The sequence below is a fragment of the Coregonus clupeaformis genome, unplaced genomic scaffold, assembly GCF_020615455.1.
Source record: "Coregonus clupeaformis isolate EN_2021a unplaced genomic scaffold, ASM2061545v1 scaf0127, whole genome shotgun sequence".
Taxonomy (NCBI): Eukaryota; Metazoa; Chordata; class Actinopteri; order Salmoniformes; family Salmonidae; genus Coregonus; species Coregonus clupeaformis.
This window is the reverse complement of record NW_025533582.1, coordinates 67,777-93,196: the sequence shown is the minus strand read 5'-3', so window position 1 is coordinate 93,196 and position 25,420 is coordinate 67,777. Positions and strand designations below refer to the sequence as shown.

The 25,420-nt window shown below is 44.6% G+C and overlaps 1 protein-coding gene and 1 pseudogene across 1 annotated transcript in view; both read right to left on the bottom strand.

Moving 5' to 3' along the window:
• The window catches only part of LOC121540464 (G-protein-signaling modulator 2), a 40,029-nt gene extending 26,742 nt beyond the window's left edge, over positions 1-13,287 (bottom strand). Inside the window, exon 1 of the mRNA XM_041849347.2 lies at positions 13,128-13,287. Within this exon, the coding sequence (XP_041705281.1) occupies positions 13,128-13,156 (29 nt within the window). The 5' untranslated portion in view covers positions 13,157-13,287. The remainder of the gene's footprint in view (positions 1-13,127) is intronic.
• A 2,872-nt stretch (positions 13,288-16,159) lies between these two features.
• Positions 16,160-19,613, bottom strand: LOC121539862 (annotated as a pseudogene).
• Positions 19,614-25,420: the final 5,807 nt, after the last annotated feature.

Genomic DNA, 25,420 nt, shown 5'->3' with positions numbered 1-25,420 from the left:
TCGCTCTCTCTCTTCTACTACGCTCTCCTCTTCTATCCTATCATCTCTCCCTTCTGCTAAATCCTTCTCCCGTCGGTTTCCTGATTCTGCCTCTTCGACCATACTCTCCTCCCTTTCGCATCCTATGACTCGCACTGTCCCTATTCCTCCCGGCACGCTCAGCCCTCCCAGCCTGCTCCGTGGCTCATTGTGAGCTTACAGAACCTCCCTCCTTAATCCTCCACCTCCCTCTCTGCAGACGACTTTGTCAACCACTTTGAAAAGAAGGTTGACGACATCCGCTCCTCATTCACTCAGCCTATTGAGTCCACTGGTCCCACCCACACAGAACTACTCTAAGGCATTGACCTCTTTCTCTCCTCTCTCTCTCCAGATGAAATCCTGAGGTCTGGCCGCCCGACAACCTGCCCGCTCGACCCCATCCCCTCCTCCAGACCATCACTAGAGACCTTCTCCCATTCCTCACTTCCCTCATTAAAATGGCTACGTCCCGTCTGACTTCAAAATGGCCCGAGTCGCTCTCCTCCTCACAAAACCAACACTCTACGTCAAATCGGACGTCAAAAACTATAGACCTGTATCCCTTCTTTCTTTACAAAACACATGAGCGTGCCGTCTCTGATGAACTCTCTCATTATCTCTTTCAGAATGATCTCCTTGACTCTAACCAGTCAGGCTTCAAGATGGGTCACTCAACCGAGACTGCTCTTCTCTGTGTCACAGAGGCTCAAATCACTGCCAAAGCTGACTCTCTCGCTCTCCTCTGTTCTCATCCTCCTAGATCTAGATCCAGGTGGCGACACGCATCTCTGTGTGCCTGGCAGATCTCAGCATGGATGTCAGCCCACCACCTCAAGCTCAACAAGACGGAGGTGCTCTTCCTCCCGGGGAAGGCCTGCCCGCTCAAAGACCTCTCCATCACAGTTGACAACTCCAGTGTTGCCCTCACAGAGTGCAAAGAACCTTCGCATGACCCTGGACAACACCCTGTCGTTCTCTGCAGACATCAAAGCAGGTTCATGCCCTATAACATCCGTAGAGTACGACCCTACCTTACACAGGAACCGGCGCAGGTCCTAATCCAGGCACTTGTCAACTCCCGTCTTCACTACTGCAACTCGCTGTTGTCTGGGCTCCCCGCTTGTGCCATCAAACCCCTGCAACTTTTCCAGAATGCTGCAGGGCGCCTGGTTTTCAACCTTCCCAAGTTCTCAAATGTCTCCCTGCTCCTCCGCACACTCAAGAAAAAGCTTCAAACTGTAACTAGTGCCAGCAACTGGTTAAGGTTATCAACCAACCTACCAGGGTAGTTACAAACAGTACAGGAATGAAATCATCAACATGTATTGACCATATCTTTACTAATGCTGCAGAAATGTGTTTGAAAGCAGTATCCAAATCCATCGGATGTAGTGATCACAAAAAAGTAGCCATATCTAGGAAAACCAAAGTTCCAAAGGCTGGGCCTAATATTGTGTATAAAAGGTCATACAATAAGTTTTGTAGAAAAACTGTTAAATCCCTGTGGATTGATGAGGAACTGAAAATAGTTATGGTTGAGAAGGATGAGGCAAGAGATGGCAAATAGGTCTGGCTGTACAACCGATTGGCAAACATACTGCAACTTGAGAAAAAAAGAATTAACTACACTATGAAATGACTAAAACGTAAACTATGAAACAAAGATAAATGACATAAAGAATGATAGTAAATAGCTTTGGAGCACCTTAAATTCAATTTTGGGCAAAAAGGCAAACTCCATCATTAATTGAATCAGATGGCTCATTCATCACAAAACCCACTGATATTGCCAACTACTTTAATGATTTTTTCATTGCCAAGATTAGCAAACTTAGGCATGACATGCCAGCAACAAACGCTGACACTACACATCCAAGTATATCTGACCAAATTATGAAAGACAAGCATTGTAATTTTGAATTCTGTAAAGTAAGTGTGGAAGAGGTGAATAAATGATTGTTGTCTATCAACAATGACAAGCCACCGTGGTCATACAACTTGGATGGAAATTTACTGAGAATAATAGCGGACGATATTGCCACTCCTATTTGCCATATCTTCAATTTAAGCCTACTAAAAAGTGTGTGCCCTCAGGCCTGGAGGGAAGCAAAAGTTATTCCCCTACCTAAGAATAGTAAAGCCCCCTTAACTGGCTCAAATAGCCAACCAATCAGCTTGTTACCAACATTTAGTAAACTTTTGGAAGAAATTGTGTTTGACCAGATACAATGCTATTTTACAGTAAACAAATTGACTAAAGACTTTCAGCACGCTTATAGGGAAGGACATTCAACAAGCACTTACACAAATGACTGATGATTGGCTGAGAGAAATTGATGATAAAAATATTGTGTGGGCTGTTTTGTTAGACTTCAGCGCGGCTTTTGACATAATAGATCATAGTCAGTTGCTGAAAAAACTTGTGTTATGGCTTTACATCCCCTGCTATATTGTGAGAGTTACCTGTGTAACAGAACACAGAGGGTGTTCTTTAATGGAAGCCTCTCCAACAAAATCCATGTAGAATCAGGAATTCCCCAGGGCAGCTGTCTAGGCCCATTACTTTTTTAAATCTTTACTAATGACATGCCACTGGCTTTGAGTAAAGCCAGTGTGTCCACATTTGCAGATGACTCAACACTATACACATCAGCTACCACAGCGACTGAAATGACAGCAACACTTAACAAAGAGCTGCAGTTAGTTTCAGAATGGGTGGCAAGGAATAAGTTAGTCCTAAATATTTCAAAAACTAAAAGCATTGTATTTGGGACAAATCATTCACTAAACCTAAACTAAATCTTGTAATGAATAATGTGGAAATTGAGCAAGTTGAGAAAACTAAACTGCTTGGAGTAACCCTGGATTGTAAACTGTCATGGTCAAAACATATTGACACAACAGTAGCTAGGATGGGGAGAAGTCTGTCTATAATAAAGCGCTGCTCTGCATTCTTAACAGTACTATCAACAAGGCAGGTCCTACAGGCCCTAGTTTTGTCGCACCTGGACTACTGTTCAGTCGCGTGGTCAGGTGCCACAAAAAGCACGGCTGGCCCTTGGATGTACACAGAGAGCTAACATTAATTATATGCATGTCAATCTCTCCTGGCTCAAAGTAGAGGAGAGATTGACTTCATCACTACTTGTATTTGTGAGAGGTATTGACATGTTGAATGCACCGAGCTGTCTGTTTGAAATACTGGCACACAACACGGACACCCACGCATACCCCACAAGACATGCCACCAGAGGTCTCTTCACAGTCCCGAAGTCCAGAACAGACTATGGGAGGGGCACAGAACTACATAGAGCCATGACTACATGGAACTCTATTCCACATCAAGTAACTTATGCCAACAGTAAAATTAGATTTAAAAAACAGATCAAAATACACCTTATGGAACAGCGGGGACTGTGAAGCAACACAAACAAAGACACATGCATACAAACACACGATAACATACGCACTATACACACATGGATTTTGTGTTATAGATAAGTGGTAGTAGAGTAGAGGCCTGAGGGCACACACTTAATATGTTGTGAAATCTATTATGAAGGTATTGCAATGTTTTTCAAATGTATAATTGGCTTAATTTCACTGAAGCCCAGGAAGAGTATGGGGATACATAATAAATTCAGGCTTCCAGTCTAAGCTCGCATCCACTACAAGACCATGGTGCTTGCCTATGGCGCAGCAAGAGGAACTGCAATTTAGTCTAGGATTCGGCTTAATCTGTGTCCGCAAAACCGCCCCCTAGTGTTAACATACACAACCACAAAGAAATCCATTAATATTTAGTTTAGGAAGGTCATGAAAAACATGATACAAGACATTTATTCAAAAAACTAAATAGCATGTTGAGTTTAATTTATCTGTGCTTAGTACCAAAGGCTATGGCTGTGCCATGCTCTTCTATGGCTGTGCCATAGTCTTCTATGGCTGTGTCATGCTCTTCTATGGCTGTGACATGCTCTTCTATGGCTGTGACATGCTCTTCTATGGCTGTGACATGCTCTTCTATGGCTGTGTCATGCCAATGAAATCAACTTGTTCATTTAGCAGACATCACGGTCCCTGCCCTACCACAGTCAACACACATATTTTACAGTAAGAATATCATTTTATATAACAGAAGAAAATAGGATATTTTTCTGAAATGACTACTGCTGATCGTCACCAGTAGCCTATGAGGAACATGCACAGATCCATGGATATTCTAGGAAAAAGTTATATTTTTAAACAAAGACCATCCGCACAATTTGTAGAGTTGTTCGGCAAAAATGTGACCGACCGCCTCGATATTATGTCGAAAAATTTGAAATTGTTTTTTATTTTAACATCGGATAAAATGTAGAGACTCAGCTACAAAATTGTATATCATACACTGCAGTTGGGGAACAATGGGAAAGTAATTCTGCTTTGAAAGTTGATCAACTTGTAACCCCACTTTTGAGAAAATGGCCCTTGAATGTTATGGTACACTTACTGGAGAGCTCCTCTTTGTCTAAACCTATTCAGCATCATTCACACCCTCTTAAGCCTCACCCATCTTTTTGAGAATTCACATTTAGGTAATGTGCTACACAGAGTGAGTAAGGTAGTGTAGTAAACAACCAAAGATTTCAAGACTAAAATTGGCAAAAGTAGTAGCTTGCAATTAGGAAAAACTCTAGGTAAAAATACACTTTATCTAGTCCTTGGCCTATATCCTAATCTGACTTTGAAAGTGTCCAGATAAAAATATTGTATAATTATTAGATGATGCTTACTCAGAGACACTTGTCTAAATTGATGGGTCATGTGAAAGAAATGCTATAACCACCCCCCAGCCACATCTAGCTAAGTGGATGGGTCACTATTGTCTAGACATGTACACATGTTCGATGTCCGTAATCACCCCCAGACACACCTGGCTAACTTGATGGGTCATGTAATTATCTGACGAAGTGGAGTCCTTTGTTTAGACATGTAGCTAGCTAGCTAGCTAGCTAAACAATGAACCATAATCCCAACCCATAGTTACAGTACAAACGGATTGTCATAGCTAGCCACCATGCATGAAATGCTGGAGTATGAATCTGCAGGTAGCTAACGCTAGCTAGCTAACATTAGGCTATAACTAGCAATGTAAATGGATTTCTGAGATACTAATAATATTACTACACAGATCATACATGTAACATTAACTAGCTTTAAATTGCAATGAAAACGACTTTCTGTTAAAATTTGAAACTTAGAATATCTGAAAATGTAGCTAGACCCTTACCCGTATACATGGATGAACGCTTCACGGCGGGGTGTCTTTTCCGTTTGGTTTGTAGCTAGCTACAGCTTGTTTGGCCCGTTGTTGTGTCAAGTCACTCCGGTTCACACTGACCGTGTGCAGAAACTAGTCCATCACAACTTTTTCCCACTGATCTTAAATCGATAGTGCCTGCCAAATTCTGGGCAGCAATGTTGTTGAGAGCAGTAGCAACACTTTTGGAGTTCTCTATGGCTAACGTTATCTTTCAAAAAAGCTGTGGTAGCATGGATTATTTTACATTTACCTACACATACTGAGCAACTCATGTTATAGACAGAAGCGTGCTACATGGCAGGCCAATCCAAACTCATCTCTCGGCACGTTTTGCCCATCCATTATCTCTGCCAATCATGGCTAGCGGGATGGTTCCTGTATTTTTATAAACAGACTCGTAATTTAACAATTGTATTCGTATGTAGAGACGGCAAAACAGTTTGTTATTAAGGCACATGAAAGTTCACATGTTCCAGAAAGCCTTTGACAAAAAATACATTTTGATTTAAACAAAAATAAATATGTTCAAATGCCTCTCCTGTGAAGTAGTGACGTGCGACATACACCTAGCTTCCTGAAACGGGTCACAAATAGGTTAATTAGAATCTGCTCTTTCTGATAGGGTATACAAATCAAAACATCTGGCCTGCACGGACCTCTGTAAGATGATATGGAAGAAGTGCTATTTGGTAAGCTCTGTTCCCTTCATTGTCAATGCACACTGCGCTGGTCATTAGTCTCTTCAGAACTCTATTTGACAATTGATGAAATTGTCACCCATCAGACTATTGTCAATTTAATATTGTCTATAGGACACATCACAAGAACCTTGGCGTGACCCTGGACAACACCCTGTCGTTCTCCGCTAACATCAAAGCGGTGACCCGATCCTGCAGGTTCATGCTCTACAACATTCGGAGAGTACGACCCTGCCTTACACAGGAAGCGGCACAGGTCCTAATCCAGGCACTTGTCATCTCCCGTCTGGATTACTGCAACTCGCTGTTGGCTGGGCTCCCTGTCTGTGCCATTAAACCCCTACAACTTATCCAGAACGCCGCAGCCCGTCTGGTGTTCGACCTTCCCAAGTTCTCTCATGTCACCCCGCTCCTCCGCACACTCCACTGGCTTCCAGTTGAGGCTCGCATCTACTACAAGACCATGGTGCTTGCCTACGGAGCTGTGAGGGGAACGGCACCTCCTTACCTTCAGGCTCAGATCAGACCCTACACCCAAACGAGGGCACTACGTTCATCCACCTCTGGCCTGCTAGCTCCCCTACCTCTACGGAAGCACAGTTCCCGCTCAGACCAGTCAAAGCTATTCGCTGCTCTGGCACCGCAATGGTAGAACAAGCTCCCCCACGACGCCAGGACAGCGGAGTCACTGACCACCTTCCGGAGACATTTGAAACCCTACCTCTTTAAAGAATACCTGGAATAGTATAAAGTAATCCTTCTACCCCCCCCCACATAAAAAAAAAAAAAGTGGTTGTCCCACTTGCTATCATAAGTTGAATGCACCAATTTGTAAGTCGCTCTGGATAAGAGCGTCTGCTAAATGATGTAAATGTAAATCTATTATTATAATTATGTGGGAAATTAGTTTTAATATAGGTTATACTTGCTGGGCAGGCAACTTATACTTAAGAGTCAGAAAATACACTATCTTCTTATTTTAGTATTTACAGTCTATGCACTTCTGGGTCAATCAATATATTTTCTGACCGATTACAATTTACATTTGGTGTCCTGAGGTTACTTATTACCTATTTTAACATAATAAATGCATTCATTTAGCAATTAATTATTTATTATGGAATATTTACACAATTTTAATATCAACAGTAAGAATGACCGTCATGGCCATTCTAGTAGTTAAGAATTCTGGCGTTCCGAGTGTTAAAAGGATAGTTCACCCATATTACATATTGTTTCCTTACCCTGTAAGCACGTACGGGGCGGCAGGTCGCCTAGCGGTTAGGAGTGTTGGGCCAATAACCGAAAGGTTGCTGGTTCGAATCCCCGAGATGCGACTAGGTGAACTAGGTGGGACATAAACCTATGTCCAATCCGACTACTAATTTCTCTGAACAGGGGAAAAACTAAAAACGTCACCAAATTCACTGTGAATACATTACATAGGATGAAGAAAAAAATACTCTGAGCGGCAGCTCCATACTACTTGTCAGATGCAGAGAACTGATACTATATACTCGTTGTTGGGGTGGGATTGGTGTGGGGGGTCCGTGGGTGGATTCATGTCTAAACTCAATGTTTGAAAAATGTTTGGTCCAAATCAGATGCTAGGTACTATATTTATTAAAGGTTTGTGGACACTCCTTCAAATTAGTGGATTTGGCTATATCAGCCACACCCTTTGCTTACAGGTGTATAAAATCAAACACATAGCTATTCAATCTCTATAGAAAAACATTGGCAGTAGCTTAGTGACTTTCAATGTGGCACCGTCATAGGATGCCACCTTTCCAACAAGTCAGGTCGTCAAATTTCTGCCCTGCTAGAGCTGCCCCGGTCAACTGTAAGTGATGTTATTGTGAAGTGGAAAAGTCTAGGAGCAACACCGGCTCAACCGCAAAGTGGTAGGCCACACAAGCTCACAGAACAGAACCGCAGAGTGCTGAAGCGCGTAAAAAAAATTGCCTGTCCTCGGTTGCAACACTCACCACTGCATTCCAAACTGCCTCTGGAAGCAACGTCAGCACAATAACTGTTAGTCTGGAGCTTCATGAAATGGGTTTCCATGGCCGAGCAGCTGCACACAAGCCTAAGATCACCATGCGCAATGCCAAGCGTCGGCTGGAGTGGTGTATAGCTCGCCGCCATTGGACTCTGGAGTGATGAATCACGCTTCACAATCTGGCAGTCCGACGGACGAAGCTGGGATTGTCAGATGCCAGGAGAATGCTACCTGCCCGAATCCATAGTGCCAACCGTAATGTTTGGTGGAGGAGGAATAATGGTCTGGGGCTGTTTTTTATGGTTCGGGCTAGGCACCTTAGTTCCAGTGAAGGGAAATCTTAACGCTACAGCATACAATTACATTCTAGACGCTTATGTGCTTCCAACTTTGCGGAAGGCCCTTTCCTGTTCCAGCATGACAATGGCCCCCGTGCACAAAGTGAGGTCCATACAGAAATGGTTTGTCGAGATCGGTGTGGAAGAACTTGACTGGTCTGCACAGAGCCCTGACCTCAACCCTATCGAACACCTTTGGAATTAATTAGAATGCCGACTGCGAGCCAGGCCTAATCGCCCAACATCAGGGCCCGACCTCACTAATGCCCTTGGGGCTGAATGGAAGCAAGTCCCCGCAGCAATGTTCCAACATCTAGTGGAAAGCCTTCCCAGAAGAGTGGAGGCTGTTATAGCAGCAAAGGGGGACCAACTCCATATTAATGGCCATGATTTTGGAATTAGATGTTTGCCGAGCAGGTGTCCACATACTTTTGGTAATGTAGTGTCTTACTGACTTGAAACAGATTAATAAAGATTGTGAAGATGAGACTCAGTGAACCCCTACACGAGTTTCAGTGACCCCTGATATGAGCTTTGGAGAAAGGTCTGACTCTTTGACACGGATATCATGAAGTAAAAAATGTCCATGATGGAGATAGTTGTGCAGCCGTAGATACTACAGCAGCACATCAAACAGGAACAGGGTAAGAACTCCATTCCCTACAAGGCACTGTGGTGGCCCTCTACTTATCCTCCAGTCGGGTAAATAAGGCCAATCTGTAGAAATCCACTTGTGTGTATTTAGCACATTAACTAATTAATGGGTCGTTCCACCTCAAAAAGCACAACAAAAAAAAATAGGATTGACACCCACCATCTCAGATTGTTCTGAAATTGTATCTGTTAGAAACAAATAAGATTAGAATTCCTGCAACATTATTTTGTTGAAATATAATTTGATCTCTGAGAAATTCAGCTAATTGATTGCTCCCAAATAGGCCATTTTAATTTATAGGATTCATATAATATTCAATAAATATAGTACCTAACATCTGATTTGGACCAAACATTTTTCTAACCGAGTCAAAAGCCACCCACGGACCCTCCATACACAACGCCAATCCCACCTCAACAACAACGAGTACATAGTATCAGTTCTCTAAGTCTGACAAGGAGTATGGAGCTGCATCTCAGAGTATTATTTCTTCATCCTATGTAATGTATTCCCAGTGAATTTGGTGATGATTTTTTCCCCCTTTTCAGATATATTAGTCATTGAAGTTGTTAGGTTTATGTCCCATCCTACATCCTGATATTACAAGGTTCTGACCACTAGATGGTGCTGTTTCAAGTGACTTCTTTTTAACCCCCCTTCCTCAATGTTAAAGTGATAGTTCCCCCAAATTACAAAGTTATATTGGTTTCCTTACCCTGTAAGCAGTCTATGGACAAGGTATGACAGCAATCCATGCGCTGGTTTTGTTGTTCAGTGTTTCCAAAGTTAACTTTTTAGCATTTATGGCACAAATCTAATGCAAGTCAATGGAACCATTATTAGCATTTTCACACTTCATGTCCAAATCATCCTGAAGTAACTCAAGGATGTTACTTATAGATTATTTGGATATGAAGCGCGGAAATGCTGATATAGGGTCCATTTAGTTGCATTGGATTTGTGCAACAAATGCTAAACAGTTAGCATTTGAAAGAGTGGCCAGGTAAACAAAACCAAAGCATGGGTTGCTTTCATACCGTGTCCATAGACTGCTTACAGTGTAAGGAAACTAATATGCCATTTTGCAATGGGGGGGATTCTTAAAAATATTAAAATAATAAACTTAACGTAGGAACAGCACCATCTAGTGGTCAGAACATGGTAAATATCAGAATGAAGGATGGGACATAAACGTGGCTTGCTGAAATGACATGGAACGACCCTAATGACTGTCCTGGTCCAAGGTGCCCTCGGCTTGAGAGTATGCTATGGTGAACCATTATGTTCACCTATTAGCTTTCACAAGGACAGGTGGCATCAAAGTACTGGTTAGGTCACGCCTCCGATCTAGGTTAAATTGAATTAAGGTTTCAGTCATGCACATGGCAATGACAGGAGATTATTTGTCTGTTGACCAGGATCTTTACTCCCAGTAAAATGGGGCGGGCTATTTTTATAAGCAAGAGAGACGTTGCTATGTAACCTATACTATATGGATATATCAGACCAGTTTGCTCCATTTCCAGGCAAACCGGTCTGTGGAATGACAGTTGGACATGTAATGTGCTTCAGTTCAGAGACGCTCTAAAATGGAGAGCAGATCATTCACAGTGTGCACTGTGGAAGACTGAGGCCAAACTATATAGACATTAGAAAGCAAGGCATTCATTTGAGGGTTCTCATTAATGTTTCATTCTACTATTAAATATTGACAGGAACAAAACACTACTTACAACCCATGCCTCTTAAGCCTACTTCAACAGCCCTCAACTCAATATCACTGGCCTCCCACTGGGATGTAGGTTTACTGAGACTGAAGGAGAGAACAGCCTACCTCCTGTCACTGTCACCACAGGGAACACAGACAACTAACCAATACAATGAATTAACCAAAATACACTGAACAAATAAAAACAATCATTTTCTAATAATAAATCAACATTTGAGTTTTCCTATACCCATTTTATACTGCTATGGGAACCCAGGTTATTCCTGGATTTGCCTTTGGTATAATTTCAAATAATATTTCTGCTTTCAGATGGCTTAGAGATAAGTGGCAAGTCTTCACATTCCAAAAAGGGTGGCATAGTTACATGCCCAAAATGAGAGGAGAGTGCACACATACTGTATATGTGGCGTGCATGAAGAGCTTGCTCCTTGTCCTGCGCACTAAGCAGAGAAACACTGCTGTCCATTTGGGTGCATAACAAGCACAGAAGTCCTTATGATCCAAATTAAAACCAGGCGGGGAAAAAGAGAGCTGGAGAGCATGGTGGAGGAATCACGACCGACCATACACCAAATTAAGTAGCTCAAATAAACCCAAACCAGATGCGAACCAATCCAAAAGGAAGTCAGGCAGCCACTGCTGTGAGTGCCAGAGGGTAAGTGAAACAGTGACACAAATACGCCACACAAACGTTGCACAAGAGAAAAACAACAGCAAAGACCTTACACAAGTAAACCTCCCAAATCTCTCAATCACCCTCTCTCCCAGTCCCTGTTTCATTAGAGGGAAACTGGAGATGCTGGGTGAGAGCAAGGCCTTATTCTCCATATGCAGCACAATAGCAACACAGATTCAGTGACACAGGTACAGTAGCAGCAACCAGAAGCGGAATCAGCTGGACATACCAATGGTGAGGCAGCCGAGCAGTCTGTCTGTCAGTTAAGCTCCACAGCACCTGGAGTTCTTTTGACCAGACTATAGAGTGGTCGGGCAAGACGTTCACTGAAGGAATACACACATTCAGCTTGTAAACGGTTGGGGGCTTGAACAGAACTGTGTACCCTAAAAGTCAAGATCAGAGAGTTTCAGATATCAAGTCAGCTACACCTATAGGCAAAACAGTTAGTTTGTAAAGCACACTAAATCCAATGTTATGGTGGATGAATAAAGTAAAGAGCTCCTGTTACAGTTTCAATGTGCTCTCTCAGTAACTTAATGCAGCAACAACATACAGTGAGATCAGGCCTGGCACTGGAAGGGCCAATATCCTGTAGAGCAGGGATGGCCAACTGGCAGCCCGCCCCCCGCAGATCAATTCCCCCAAAAATACAACAATTGTCAGGGTCTCAATTTACTGGGAGTTAGAATAGTAGAATACACAAATTTGGTTGTGCATCAGAAGTTTCTCTCTTGTTATGTCAGTCACTCAATTAGCCCATGTCAGCTAACATTTTTTACATTGGTAAGTTAGTCCAGCCAGCTATCTGAACTTGTAGCAATCATGTTCGAATTATGGACCAGGAGACCCCCATTACTTTTGTCAGCCACTCTGGATGTGGGTACGCAGACCAGGAAGCCCCTCATGATGAGTTCAGATTTTTTGTGGCCTCCAGCCCCATCAAAATTGCCAATCCCTGCTGTAGTGTTCAAAGTAATCACAACCAGGGAGGGAGACTGCAGGCCCGGCAGCGTGTGTATAAGGCAACCATTCATAGAAGATTTTGCATTATGGCTGCCTGCATTTCAGCTTGGATGTTTGGCCAAGAGTAAGGCTTTTCATTCTCAACCCTGGTTTTAGCCTCTTTTACCTTCTTTCAAGACTGATGAAAGACAGGCTTGGTGGGCCAGGGCGAGTTATTTGGAAATTTGGTTGCAAATGACCGTACTGTGGATTTGGGTTTCACGTTGAGGCTTTGAAACACGAGAACGTCATGCTGGAGTCAGGAACTGGAACACAAAATCAGAGAGCTGACACGCTACCTATTGCCCAATATCCTGTCTTATTCAGACAGTAATTAAACCTAATGAATTATACCAATTGATTTCGAAGTATATTACCTACTTTATAGATTACAACTGTTTTACCCTTATCATAATCGTAGGACCTATCAAGTATTTTACTCCCTCGTTTACATTTTCATGGTTGGTCCACTTGGTAATATGCCATTTTTCGCTGTTAGTGTATACCAGGTCAGTACATAGTACGCAAGAGGCTTCTTAAGCACAGTCCAATAAAACATAGTTAGTGTAGCTTACATATTCATGCATCTAGACTACAATACCATGTACATTTCCATATGTGTCCCAAAGTTCACAAGCCACTGTTTTCATGCGTGGAGTCGTCTGGCACTTTCGCAGTAGTAGCCTGTGCAAACTTACCTTATAATTGTGTATTCGGATTCGCCCATTCAATGTGGTTTAGACTTTAGAAACCTAACAGCAAAATCCTATACATATTTTCAATTTCGCGGTTATGTATATTTTTTGCAAATAGACCCTGTCATTGAAGTGAAAAATGTCTGCCTCACTACTTTCTCCAGCCGCCACCCTCCCAAAAAAACAAAATTGGCCAATGGCGCTAAAGACAATTTGAAGAAAACCACGCCTCATAGTATCACTGTATCCTTGACCAATTACATTTCAACATACCTATAGTCTAGATTACACATTGTAATTTTTACTCTACTGTTACTGTTTTCAAGGTTATTTTGAAATAAAGGTGGCATTAGACTACTACTGCCAATGGACTTGGTCTATAAACGAGTCTAGTGTGTTCAATATTTGAATAAGAAATGCAATCTGATTCACAAACCTCTGAATGAGGTAAATTGAAGAAATGACATGCATGTCCACCTAATGATAATGAATAACGCTTTATTGCTCAATTCATTTAGCAACAACAATTTGAGAAAGTATGGTCCCCTGTAGTATCAATGTTGTTCAATCTCCTGTTGTTTATTTATATACCATGTTCAAAAACAGATTTGTGAGCCACATCTGCTCTGTCTCAGTCTAGGGAAGGGTCTGTCTCAATACTCTACACCTGCTTCCTCTCCTAGTCTCCTCTCCATCTACACACTGATCTGAAAACAAAAGACGGATACATATTTTGTTCATATATTTAATGTTAGATATTTTATATACCCATCCTTATCGATTCATTAAGTGTTATACTGTGCACTTATGAAAAGAAAATGAGTCTGAAAAAAGTTCAGTCAATTCAATTCAGGTTGCTAATAGGGGTCAATATGGGGCACTAGTAGTATATGTAGCCTATAGACTCCAATGCTATGATTCACCACCAACAATCAATTGACACATTATAAAACATGGCTGTGATCCTGCATTCTTCGGAGAGACTGGCTAAACGTATGGCAGATTTGACATATTACATTACAGAAGCCTCGTCATATTCTCTGAGAGAGGGGGAGACCCATTGTGTCTCCCTCAGGTATGAGGACACTTCGTCCACCCGATACCCATGTCCCAGCTCTGCCAGATACCAGACAAAAACCCTGCTGCTCTTATTATCTTCTCTATTGAACCTTCACCGCTGCTTCCTTTCTGTAGTAGCCCACTGGAGAGGACTGGCTTTGGATACATGTGTTGCAAAGATCATATTACTGTTGTTCTGATGAGGCTTTCTGATTGAATTTATATTTTCTTCATTATTCAGATAAGAGATGTTTCACACCTCTCCTCAAAACCTCAAACAATCACCAAAATTATATTGTGTGGTGATGAACCATATATGTTTTTATAAAAAACCTTGATAAATATGAGTGTTTCAGTAAATGGCTCTAACACTAAAGTATAGTTGTTTTTCATAGCAGAATTTTAAGTAACAAAGTGAGTATCACTCCAAATAATAAGACACCATTGAACCACATCATCCATTTATTCATCAGTTGTTCAATACAATAAAAAGGTAAATAATCTGTTAAAAACACTTTCTTGATAATCATAATATAGGTGAGAATATCTAAACAGTAAGAGCAGGGAGGGAGAGTTTAGCAAGCAGCAGACAGTGCTTACATCATATGTACATTATCTTAGCTCTTCTACATCTTATTTCATCCAAATTACATCTCTAAGCATTTCTCACAGGCTTTCCAACATGGAACATTATGAGACAAAAACAATACACAGGGTGCATCTCAAATGGCACCCTATTCCCCAGCAGTACACCACATTTGACCAGAGCCCTATTATAGGGGGCCATTTGAGACGCATCCACACAGGTCGATTAGATTTTTAAAAGGTAATAACTGCACTTTAGGGTAGGGCACAACGGTTATGTTACAAATATGCACCAGGTTCGAAAGTGAAGGATTAATAATACACATAGCTAATGACTAGCATCTAGAATATGAATTCCCTTCAGTCTTCCATTGAGGAAGTTGAGTGCTCTGTGCTCTGTGCTCAGGGATGGAGGGTGGGGGATGGTGTTACATTTGGGGAAGGGGTATAGGGAAACAGGGAGCGGGGTTGGTCTTATATTGGGGGAAGGGTTACAGGGTGGGTCACTCCTTCACTATTGTAAAGGACTCCTTGGTGGTGGTTGGTATGCTCAGGGCCACAATGTAGGACGATCCTGGAGATTGAATGAAAATTACATGTTTGTTTAATAATAACAAAATAACAATGTCATACAAATTACAGATGAAGAACATTCTGTAGTGTTGCTTTGCCTGACATTCAAGACCAAGACAGAACCATACTGTACTGTGAATCATCATTTTCCATTCATTACCTCCTGTTTTTTGTACTACCATTTATTTACAGCAGGGGGTGTCAAGCACTAGTACAGGTACTGACTGGGCTGTAGTTGGGGACAATGTCAATGGTTGGGTGAATCTCAAAAGATTAACAATATTAACATACAAGACTAACAATACCCGAAATCGTCTCCAAGTGATTTTAATGTTGGAAGTCTGTTCCCAAATATTCCCACGCATTATAGAGAGATCGTATACAAATGTAAGCAAGGTTTGAAATGATGTTTTAGTCAAATATTATATCTGTTTGGGATTCGTGTTGTCAATTTGCAGTCTACAAATTATTTGTGATTATGTTCCGGCCCCCCGACCAGCTGCTCAAGACATGAATGGGCCCGCTGCTGAATCTAGTTGATGATCCCTGCTATAAAGAGTTCAGCTTGTATAACTGACACGCAGTAAAATAATGTGGACCACTATTTGTCACAAACAGGGATGGGAGAAGCCTCAGAGTTTGATTTGAGTGCCAATGCTCCCTGCCACTCCTTCTTTAACCCCCATAACCCCTTCCTCAACCCATCCTTTGGGTTGCAATTTGTCTATGAATGTCATCCTTGTGCACATGTTTGTTGCCATGCTTTACCAAAAGCAAATACATCAACTGCAGTTGTGACAATTAAAGAATCTTGAATCTTACCTGACAGCCCCAGAGCCGTTTCAGGCCGCTGGGCACTCTGACTGGTGTGGCCATTCCCTGGTCTCCAGCTTGTTCTCCACAGCATCCTGGAACACCACACATCCCACACACAGTCTCAATCAATACAGGATGTCAGTCATAAACTACAACTTTTATATTGAGACTAAATCTATTTAGCAAATGAGCCCTGCACAATATTTAAAAAAAAACATCAATAGGCAAGTATAGATAAACATAAATATACACAATATACACATTAAATACACATTAAGATACATAACAGTCAATTAAAATAAACAAATTCTTCATTCTAAAAATCCTCTGTCAGCTGTCTGAATTACCCTAGGGCCACCAAAGATTAATCCATCTGAGATTAATCCAAACATAGGGTTCAAGGAAGTTAAAGGCTGATTTACCTAACTCTGTAGACACCAAAAGAGTCTCCAGAGTTAACCAACCCAGTGAACGTGTTTGATAACTTGTAATTTGAAATCTTAACAGTCAAGTTACGTAAATTGGAAGCTTGTGGAGCAGGGCTTTGTAAACAAAGAGAGTGTAATGATGTGATCTACTGATGTGATCTACTGATGTGATCTACGTGACTTTAAAGAGGTCCAGCCAACCTTTCGGTAAAGAATGCAGTGATGAGTAATACAACTGTCTCCTGTGATAAGACGAAGGGCGCTATGATAAAACGACATCCAGGAGTTTAAGAGTAGTGGAGGCTGCACTTTGATAAATAGCATCACAATCACAAACAGGTGGAAAGGTTGACTGCACAATCTGCTTTGTGCTGACTAAAGAGAGGCAAAATCTTTCTGTAGAACATTCCCACTTTAAATCTTCGCTTCTTAACAAGCTAATTTGTATGTTTTTTAAACGTTAAATCATTGTAAATCAAAATACCAAGGTATTTTTGTATGCAGGGACTCTTTCGATTATAGAACCATCCGATGAGTGAAGATGTAATCCATCTGAGACAACGATTGTCTTTAGTTTAGCCCGTATTATGCACAAGTATTAAAATCAGTAAGGGCTTCCTGCACAGCTGCAAATTCGGACTGTAGCCTTGTCACAGCCAGGTCAGCTGTCGGGGCAATTGAGTACATAATAGTATCATCCGCATATAGATGAAATTGACAATTTTTAACAGATTAATCAATAGCATTTATGTAAATAGTGAAAACAGCAGGTACTAGTATCGACCCCTGCGGAATACCTTTAGGTACTTCAAGAAATTCTGACTTAACCCCATCAATCACGATGGCCTGAGTTCTGTCACTAAGACAATCATGAAACCATGAGCAGGCATCAGAGCCCAGGTCAAGCGAGGACAACTTGTTCAATAAAATAGCATGAAAAACAGTATTAAAGGCTTTTGACAGGTCCACAAACAAAGCAGCACAATTCATTTTAGCATCTAACGCATTGACAGTACTGTGCCCTGGCCTAAACCCAGATTGATTTATATTCAAAATACCATGCTCAGATAAAAAAAAAAGAGCGAAGTTACTTATTTACCAAAGATTCAAGAATTTCAGCTAGACATGGAAGCCTGGAGATGGCACCATTTTTTACGTCATTTAGCATTATTTTTTACGTCACAATAATGATCAAGATCACTACTATCCTGCCCTTATGGAGTGGCAGCACATAAGCTGTTTTCCATACTTTTTGGAATATTTCCTGATAACAATGTTAGATTTAAGATATGGGTTACTGAGCCAGCAATGAGGGGGGCAGCACACTTGAGCAGACCTGGTTCCAATTGGTCAGCCCTGTGGATTTATTGGTATCTATAGCAAGTAAGGAATCCAGGAATAATTTTTCTGTGAATTGACCAAATGCAAAAACTTCACTAAAATTTTCTGAGTCAATCTGCTAAATTCCAGAATCAGCATTTAGCCCACTCTTAGAGATAGTAGGGTTACACAGTCTTTCAAAAAGATAGCCTGCTGAAATAGAATGACGATTAAATGCATCAATGATGGCATTTTTGTCCGTAATGGGTCCAGAGTCTGAATACATTTGTTGGGACAGAGAGGAGGTAGTGCCTGCATTATGCTGACCTCCATCATGTCTTTGATGACAGGTGTCCATCAGGACAGGTTGTATGTCTCTTCCTGAGAGCGCCCCCTTCGAGACGACCTACGCAGTGGGAACAAGCTCGGCTGGGGAGAGGGAGAGAGCGAAAGAGAGATATAGAAGGAAAGAAACAAAACCATAAATATAAAAGCCTGGTTTAAGGTAAGAAGATACAAAATGAGAATTGCAAGAAAAAAAACATAAAACTAGTGATGTTCCACACTATAATACAATACACTGATGGTACTGTATAATCCACCTGGGCTATGACCGTGCTAAGATCTAGCAAACTACATACAGTAGGCTATGCCCTATAACATCTCACTTATCGAAGATATGATGGGGACTCCCAGTTCTCTCCAGTTGAGAATAAACTCTATGTCCTCCTTGATCTTAACGTGTTGGATGAGTTTGTTCAGGTTCTCCTCTGTTGTTCCTGTTCAGAACCAGAAATAAAAAGGTTTTAAAAATGATAATTGACTAAAGTTACCTCAGGCCAACTGAAAATAGATTATATTAAAGGAATATTCCTATAGCTGAAGCTCCAATCGTACCTTAGTCAAGGGGCACATAAGGAATTCATGATCTTCCATTTTCAAACCATAGACTTTCATTCCATTTTCAATGTAATAGATGCCATATAAAAGCGACTAAATGTTTACATGTAAATATAAAGATTCTCTTTAAAACTGTGTGAGAGTGCAGGTTGTGTCAGAGCAGCAGACTCGCCGTTGAGGCTGAAGATGTAGAGGAGAACAGCTCTGATTTTGTCATAGATGTCGTGGGGGTGCAGCAGGACAGGAAGCAGTGTCCTTATCGGGTCCTTCACCTTCTGACCCTCCACATCAGACCCTACTGCCAGGTCCTATACAACAGTGAACACATAACATCAGTCAGAAACCACAAGGTCATACATAAGGGACATGTACATTGCAACAGTGACATTTTGGCCATACATATGAGACACTGTAAAGCATACCTGCTCAGCTTTGCAGAGTTTCTGCACATTCTTCTGGAAGTGGTTCATATAGTCTTCAGTCAAATTCAGATGGACGGTTTTCTGTGGTTGACATAGAAACATGGCTGAGAAAAACAGTCTAATATCTAATATATTTTATTCTAATATCAATACATTTTCCCACATGGCAGTATAAGTGAACAGCTTTAATTTCCATATCAACCCAGTCACATAATAGAGGAATGACCTGTTTTTCCACAGTATCATTTCCATAGAGAGCAGGTGAAAAAAACACCACAATATACTGGGCCTCGGAGGCATCACACCCAACCAGAGCAGACCAAATCAGAATGACACAACCAAAACGGACTGTATACCTGAGCCATCTGCTTACGGAAGTGGGGCATCTTCTCCGTAAGCTGGGATAAGCCGCTTATTGTGATCTAGAAAACATAGAAAATAGTGATGGAAACAATGATTTACTTTATTTAACCTTTATTTAACCTTTATTTAACCAGGCAAGTCAATTAAGAACAAATTCTTATTTACAATGACGGCCTGGCAAGAGGCAAAAGGCCGTCTCCTGTGGGGACGGAGGATAAAAACAAAAACAATGTAAGACAAAATGGACAACACAGACAGAAGACACTTGCAACAGCACAAATACAACAGCAAACAAACAGTGAGTGGATGTGTGTGTGTGTGTGCAGGCATATGTGTGTGTGTGTGTGTGTGAAGTAAAACAACATTCTTACTTACATAAGGCAACACACACTAGTGACATCAGGTGACAACTAAACTCAGCAAAAAAAGAAATGTCCTCTCACTGTCAACTGTGTTTATTTTCAGCAAACTTAACATGTGTAAATATTTGTACGAACATAACAAGATTCAACAACTGAGACAAACTGAACAAGTTCCACAGACATGTGACTAACAGAAATGTAATAATGTGTCCCTGAACAAAGGGGGGGTCAAAATCAAAAGTAACAGTCAGTATCTGGTGTGGCCACCAGCTGCATTAAGTACTGCAGTGCATCTCCTCATCATAGACTGCACCAGATTTGCCAGTGCTTGCTGTGAGATGTTACCCGACTCTTCCACCAAGGCACCTGCAAGTTCCCAGACATTTCTGGGGGGAATTGTCATGCTGGAGGGTCATGTCAGGATGAGCCTGCAGGAAGGGTACCACGTGAGGGAGGAGGATGTCTTCCCTGTAACGCATAGCGTTGAGATTGCCTGCAATGACAACAAGCTCAGTCTGATGATGCTGTGACACACCGCCCCAGACCATGACGGACCCTCCACCTCCAAATCGATCCCGCTCCAGAGTACAGGCCTTGGTGTAACGCTCATTCCTTCGACGATAAACGCGAATCCGACCATCACCCCTGGTGAGACAAAACCTTGACTCGTCAGTGAGCACTTTTTGCCAGTCCTGTCTGGTCCAGTGACGGTGGGATTGTGCCAATAGGCGACGTTGTTACCGGTGATGTCTGGTGAGGACCTGCCTTACAACAGGCCTAAAATACCTCAGTCCAGCCTCTCTCAGCCTATTGCGGACAGTCTGAGCACTAATGGAGGGATTGTGCATTCCTGGTGTAACTCGGGCAGTTGTTGTTGCCATCCTGTACCTGTCCTGCAGGTGTGATGTTCGGATGTATCGATCCTGTGCAGGTTTTGTTACACGTGGTCTGCCACTGCGAGGACGATCAGCTGTCCATCCTGTCTCCCTGTAGCGCTGTCTTAGGCATCTCACAGTACGGACATTGCAATGTATTGCCCTGGCCACATCTGCAATCCTCATGCCTCCTTGCAGCAAGTCTAAGGCACGTTCACGCAGATGAGCAAGGACCCTGGGCATATTTCTTTTGGTGTTTTTCAGAGTCAGTAGAAAGGTCTCTTTAGTGTCCTAAGTTTTCATGAAAACGGTTCGCTCCTACAAGCAGTGAGTCATGTGGCCGTGGCTTGCCACATAAAGCAGTCAGACAGGCATCCAGTTACTGTTCGATTGAACATCAGAATGGGCAAAACAAGTAACCTAAGTAAAGTTGAGCGTCGAATGGCCTCCCGGACTTTTCATGCCCGACAGTGTCTTCTAGGGTTAACCGAGAATGGTGCGACAAAGAAAAAACATCCAGTCAGCGACAGTCCTGTGGGTGTAAACAGCTTGTTGAGAGGTCGAAGGAGAATGGCAAGAATCGTGCAAGCTAACAGGCGGGCCACAAACAGGCAAATAACGGCGCAGTACAACAGTGGTGTGCAGAACGGCATCTCGGAACGCACAACTCGTCGGTCCTTGTCACGGATGGGCTATTGTATTAGACGACCAGCTCACACACCCCTAAAAACACCCATCAATCAAAGCCACCACTGTATGTCAGACACAGGAGGAAACATTTCTTCCTTAAAACGTATTTAAAAATTATAGGCATACCTTAGGCTTTCCTGAAAGCAGGCAATAAGATAATGAATTGATAATGAAAGTATGAAGGGGACAGCTATGCTATAGTATGAAAATGAAATTCACAATCGTTAAAATAGAAACAAAGTTGGTTTTGTGTTTGTACCGTGGACTTCACGTATCGTTTGTTGTTTTGTTTATTGTGTGTGCACTTAATTAAATAAGATGTACAAATCTCACGCTGCGCCTTGGTCCACTCACTCTAACGATCGTGACAGAAGATCCCACCATACCAGGACCAAGCAGCGTGTCCAGGAGCAGGCAGCCTGGACGTGGGAGCAGATAATGGACGGGCAGGGGTCCTGGACCTGGGAGGAAATCCAGGCCGGGATGGATCGCCGTCCATGGAGGGAGACGGTAGAGGCGCGACGGAGAGAGGAGCAACGGCGTCAACAGGGTCGTCGTCGGACGGACGAGAGGCAACCCCAAACATTTTTTAGGGGGGGGCACACGGCATGGGCGACGGGGCAGCAGGAGGCAGCTACAGGGCGTATTAGGAGGTTAGGTGAGGAGGCCACCAGGTTAAGGGGGCTATTGGTGCAGAGGGAGCAGGAGTTAGTGGTGCAGAGGGTGGAGCTACTGGAGGCGATAAGGGAGAAGGTGAGAGTAGAGGCACGGCGAGAGGATCTGTGTAGGCAGCTGGGGGAGCGGAGGGTTATGACGAAACCCAGTCCCACTCCTCACAAAAAGCAAGTGGTGTGCGTCAACAGTCCGGTCCGGCCCGTTCCTGCTCCCCGCACTAAGTTGATGGTGCGCGTCGCCAGCCCGGCCCGGCCTGTTCCTGCCCCTCGCACCAAGCCTCACGGTGCGCGTCGCCAGCCCGGCCCGCCTGTTCCTGCTCCCCGCACCAAGCCAAGGGTGCGCGTCGCCAGCCCGGCCCGGCCTGTTCCTGCCCCTCGCACCAAGCCTACGGTGCGCGTCGCCAGCCCGGCCCGGCCTGTTCCTGCCCTCGCACCAAGCCTACGGTGCGCGTCCGCCAGCCCGGCCCGGCCTGTTCCTGCTCCCTCGCACCAAGCCTACGGTGCGCGTCGCCAGCCCGGCCCGGCCTGTTCCTGCTCCTCGCACCAAGCCTCACGGTGCGCGTCGCCAGCCCAGCCCGGCCTGTTCCTGCCCTCGCACCAAGCCTACGGTGCGCGTCGCCAGCCCGGCCCGGCCTGTTCCTGCTCCTCGCACCAAGCCTACGGTGCGCGTCGCCAGCCCGGCCCGGCCTGTTCCTGCCCCTCGCACCAAGCCTACGGTGCGCGTCGCCAGCCCGGCCCGGCCTGTTCCTGCCACTGCGCACCAAGCCTACGGTGCGCGTCGCCAGCCCGGCCCGGCCTGTTCCTGCCACTCGCACCAAGCCTACGGTGCGCGTCGCCAGCCCGGCCCGGCCTGTTCCTGCCCCTCGCACCAAGCCTAGCGGTGCGCGTCGCCAGCCCGGCCCGGCCTGTTCCTGCCCCTCGCACCCAAGCCTACGGTGCGCGTCGCCAGCCCGGCCCGGCCTGTTCCTGCTCCCGCACCAAGCCAAGGGTGCGCGTCGCCAGCCCGGCCCGGCCTGTTCCTGCCCCTCGCACCAAGCCTACGGTGCGCGTCGCCAGCCCGGCCCGGCCTGTTCCTGCTCCCCGCACCAAGCCCACGGTGCGCGTCGCCAGCCCAGCCCGGCCTGTTCCTGCCCCTCGCACCAAGCCTACGGTGCGCGTCGCCAGCCCGGCCTGTTCCTGCCCCTGCACCAAGCCTACGGTGCGCGTCGCCAGCCCGGCCCGGCCTGTTCCTGCCACTCGCACCAAGCCTACGGTGCGTCGCCAGCCCGGCCCGGCCTGTTCCTGCCACTCGCACCAAGCCTACGGTGCGCGTCGCCAGCCCAGCCCGGCCTGTTCCTGCCCCTCGCACCAAGCCTACGGGTGCGCGTCGCCAGCCCGGCCCGGCCTGTTCCTGCTCTTCGCACCAAGCCTACAGTGCGCGTCGCCAGCCCAGCCCGGCCTGTTCCTGCCCCTCGCACCAAGTCTACGGTGCGCGTCGCCAGCCCGGCCCGGCCTGTTCCTGCCACTCGCACCAAGCCTACGGTGCGCGCCACCAGCCCGGCCCGGCCTGTTCCTGCCACTGCACCAAGCCTACGGTGCGCGTCGCCAGCCCGGTACGGCCCGTTCCTGCTCCACGCATTCCAAGCCAGGGGTGCGTGTCGCCAGCCCGGTCCGGCCCGTTGCTGCTCCACGCACCAAACCAGGGGTGCGCTTCATCAGCCCGGTCCGCCCGTTCCTGCTCCACGCACCAAGCCAGGGGTGCGCATCGTCAGCCCGGTCCGCCCGTTGCTGCTCCACGCACAAGCCAGGGGTGCGCATCGTCAGCCCGGTCCGGCCCGTTCCTGCTTCACGCACCAAGCCAGGGGTGCGCGTCGTCAGTCCGGCACAACCCGTGCCTGGGTCACCGGTGCCTGATCAGGTACCGGTCAGCTGCTCCACACCGGAGCTTAAGCAATCCGCTCCTTCGATGTCCAGTCCAGCTCCAGCCAGCGGGGCCAGACCGGACCAGGGGCGTTACGGGGGGATTATTGGAGGGTGGTGGGCAAGCCCGGAGCCGGAACCGCCTCCGAGGAGGAATGCCCACCCAGCCCTCCCCTGTTTGGTTTATGTTGAGGCGCGGTCGCAGTCCGCGCCTTTGGGGGGGGGTACTGTCACACCCTGGCTCTGGGGACTCTATATGTTGAGCCAGGGTGTGTAGTTTCTATGTGTTCTTGTTCTATGTCACAGTGTAGTATTGTATTTCTGTGTTGGCCAGAGTGGTTCCCAATCAGAGGCAACGAGTGTCAGCTGTTGCTGGTTGTCTCTGATTGGGAGCCATATTTATACAGGCTGTTTTCCCACAATAGTTGTGGGATCTTGTTCCAGTTGGTTTTGTGTTTGTACCGTGGAATTCACGTATCGTTTGTTGTTTTGTTTATTGTGTGTGCACTTAATTAAATAAGATGTACAAATCTCACGCTGCGCCTTGGTCCACTCACTCTAACGATCGTGACAGTCTGTTGGAAAGCAGACCAAACTAGGTTTTCCTCTAGGATTTTGCCTTAGCTGTGTTTCGTTTCCCATTCTTTTTATCCTAAAGAAATCACCCCAGTCCTTGCCGTTGACATGATGCAGCCACCACCATGCTTGAAAATATGAAGAGTTGTACTCAGTGATTTGTTGTGTTGGATTTGTACCAAACAGAACACTTTGTATTCATGATATAAAGTTAATTTCTTTGCCACATTTTTTGCAGTTTAACTTTAGTGCCTTATTGCGAACAGGATGTATGTTTTGGAATATTTTTTATTCTGTACAGGCTTCCTTTTCATTTAGGTTAGCATTTTGGAGTATTTACAATATTGTTGATCCATCCTCAGTTGTCTCCTATCACAGCCATTAAACTAACTGTTTTAAAGTCACCATTGGCATCATGTTGAAATCTCTGAGCGGTTTCCTTCCTCTCCGTCTGTCACGCCCTGACCTATAGACTCTAGTTAGTTTGGTCAGGGTGTGAATATATGTGTGGGTTTTCCTATGTGGGGATTCTATGTTTCTGTTTCTATGTTTGGCCGGGTGTGGTTCCCAATCAGAGGCAGCTGTCGCTCATTGTCTCTGATTGGGGATCATACTTAGGCAGCCAGTTTTCCTGCCTGTGTTGTGGGATCTTGTTTGTGTTCGGTGAGTTTGGGCTTGTGTGTATAGCCTTTCGACATCACGGTTCGTTGGCGTTTGTTGTTTTTGTATGTTTATACAGTTTAATAAACATGGA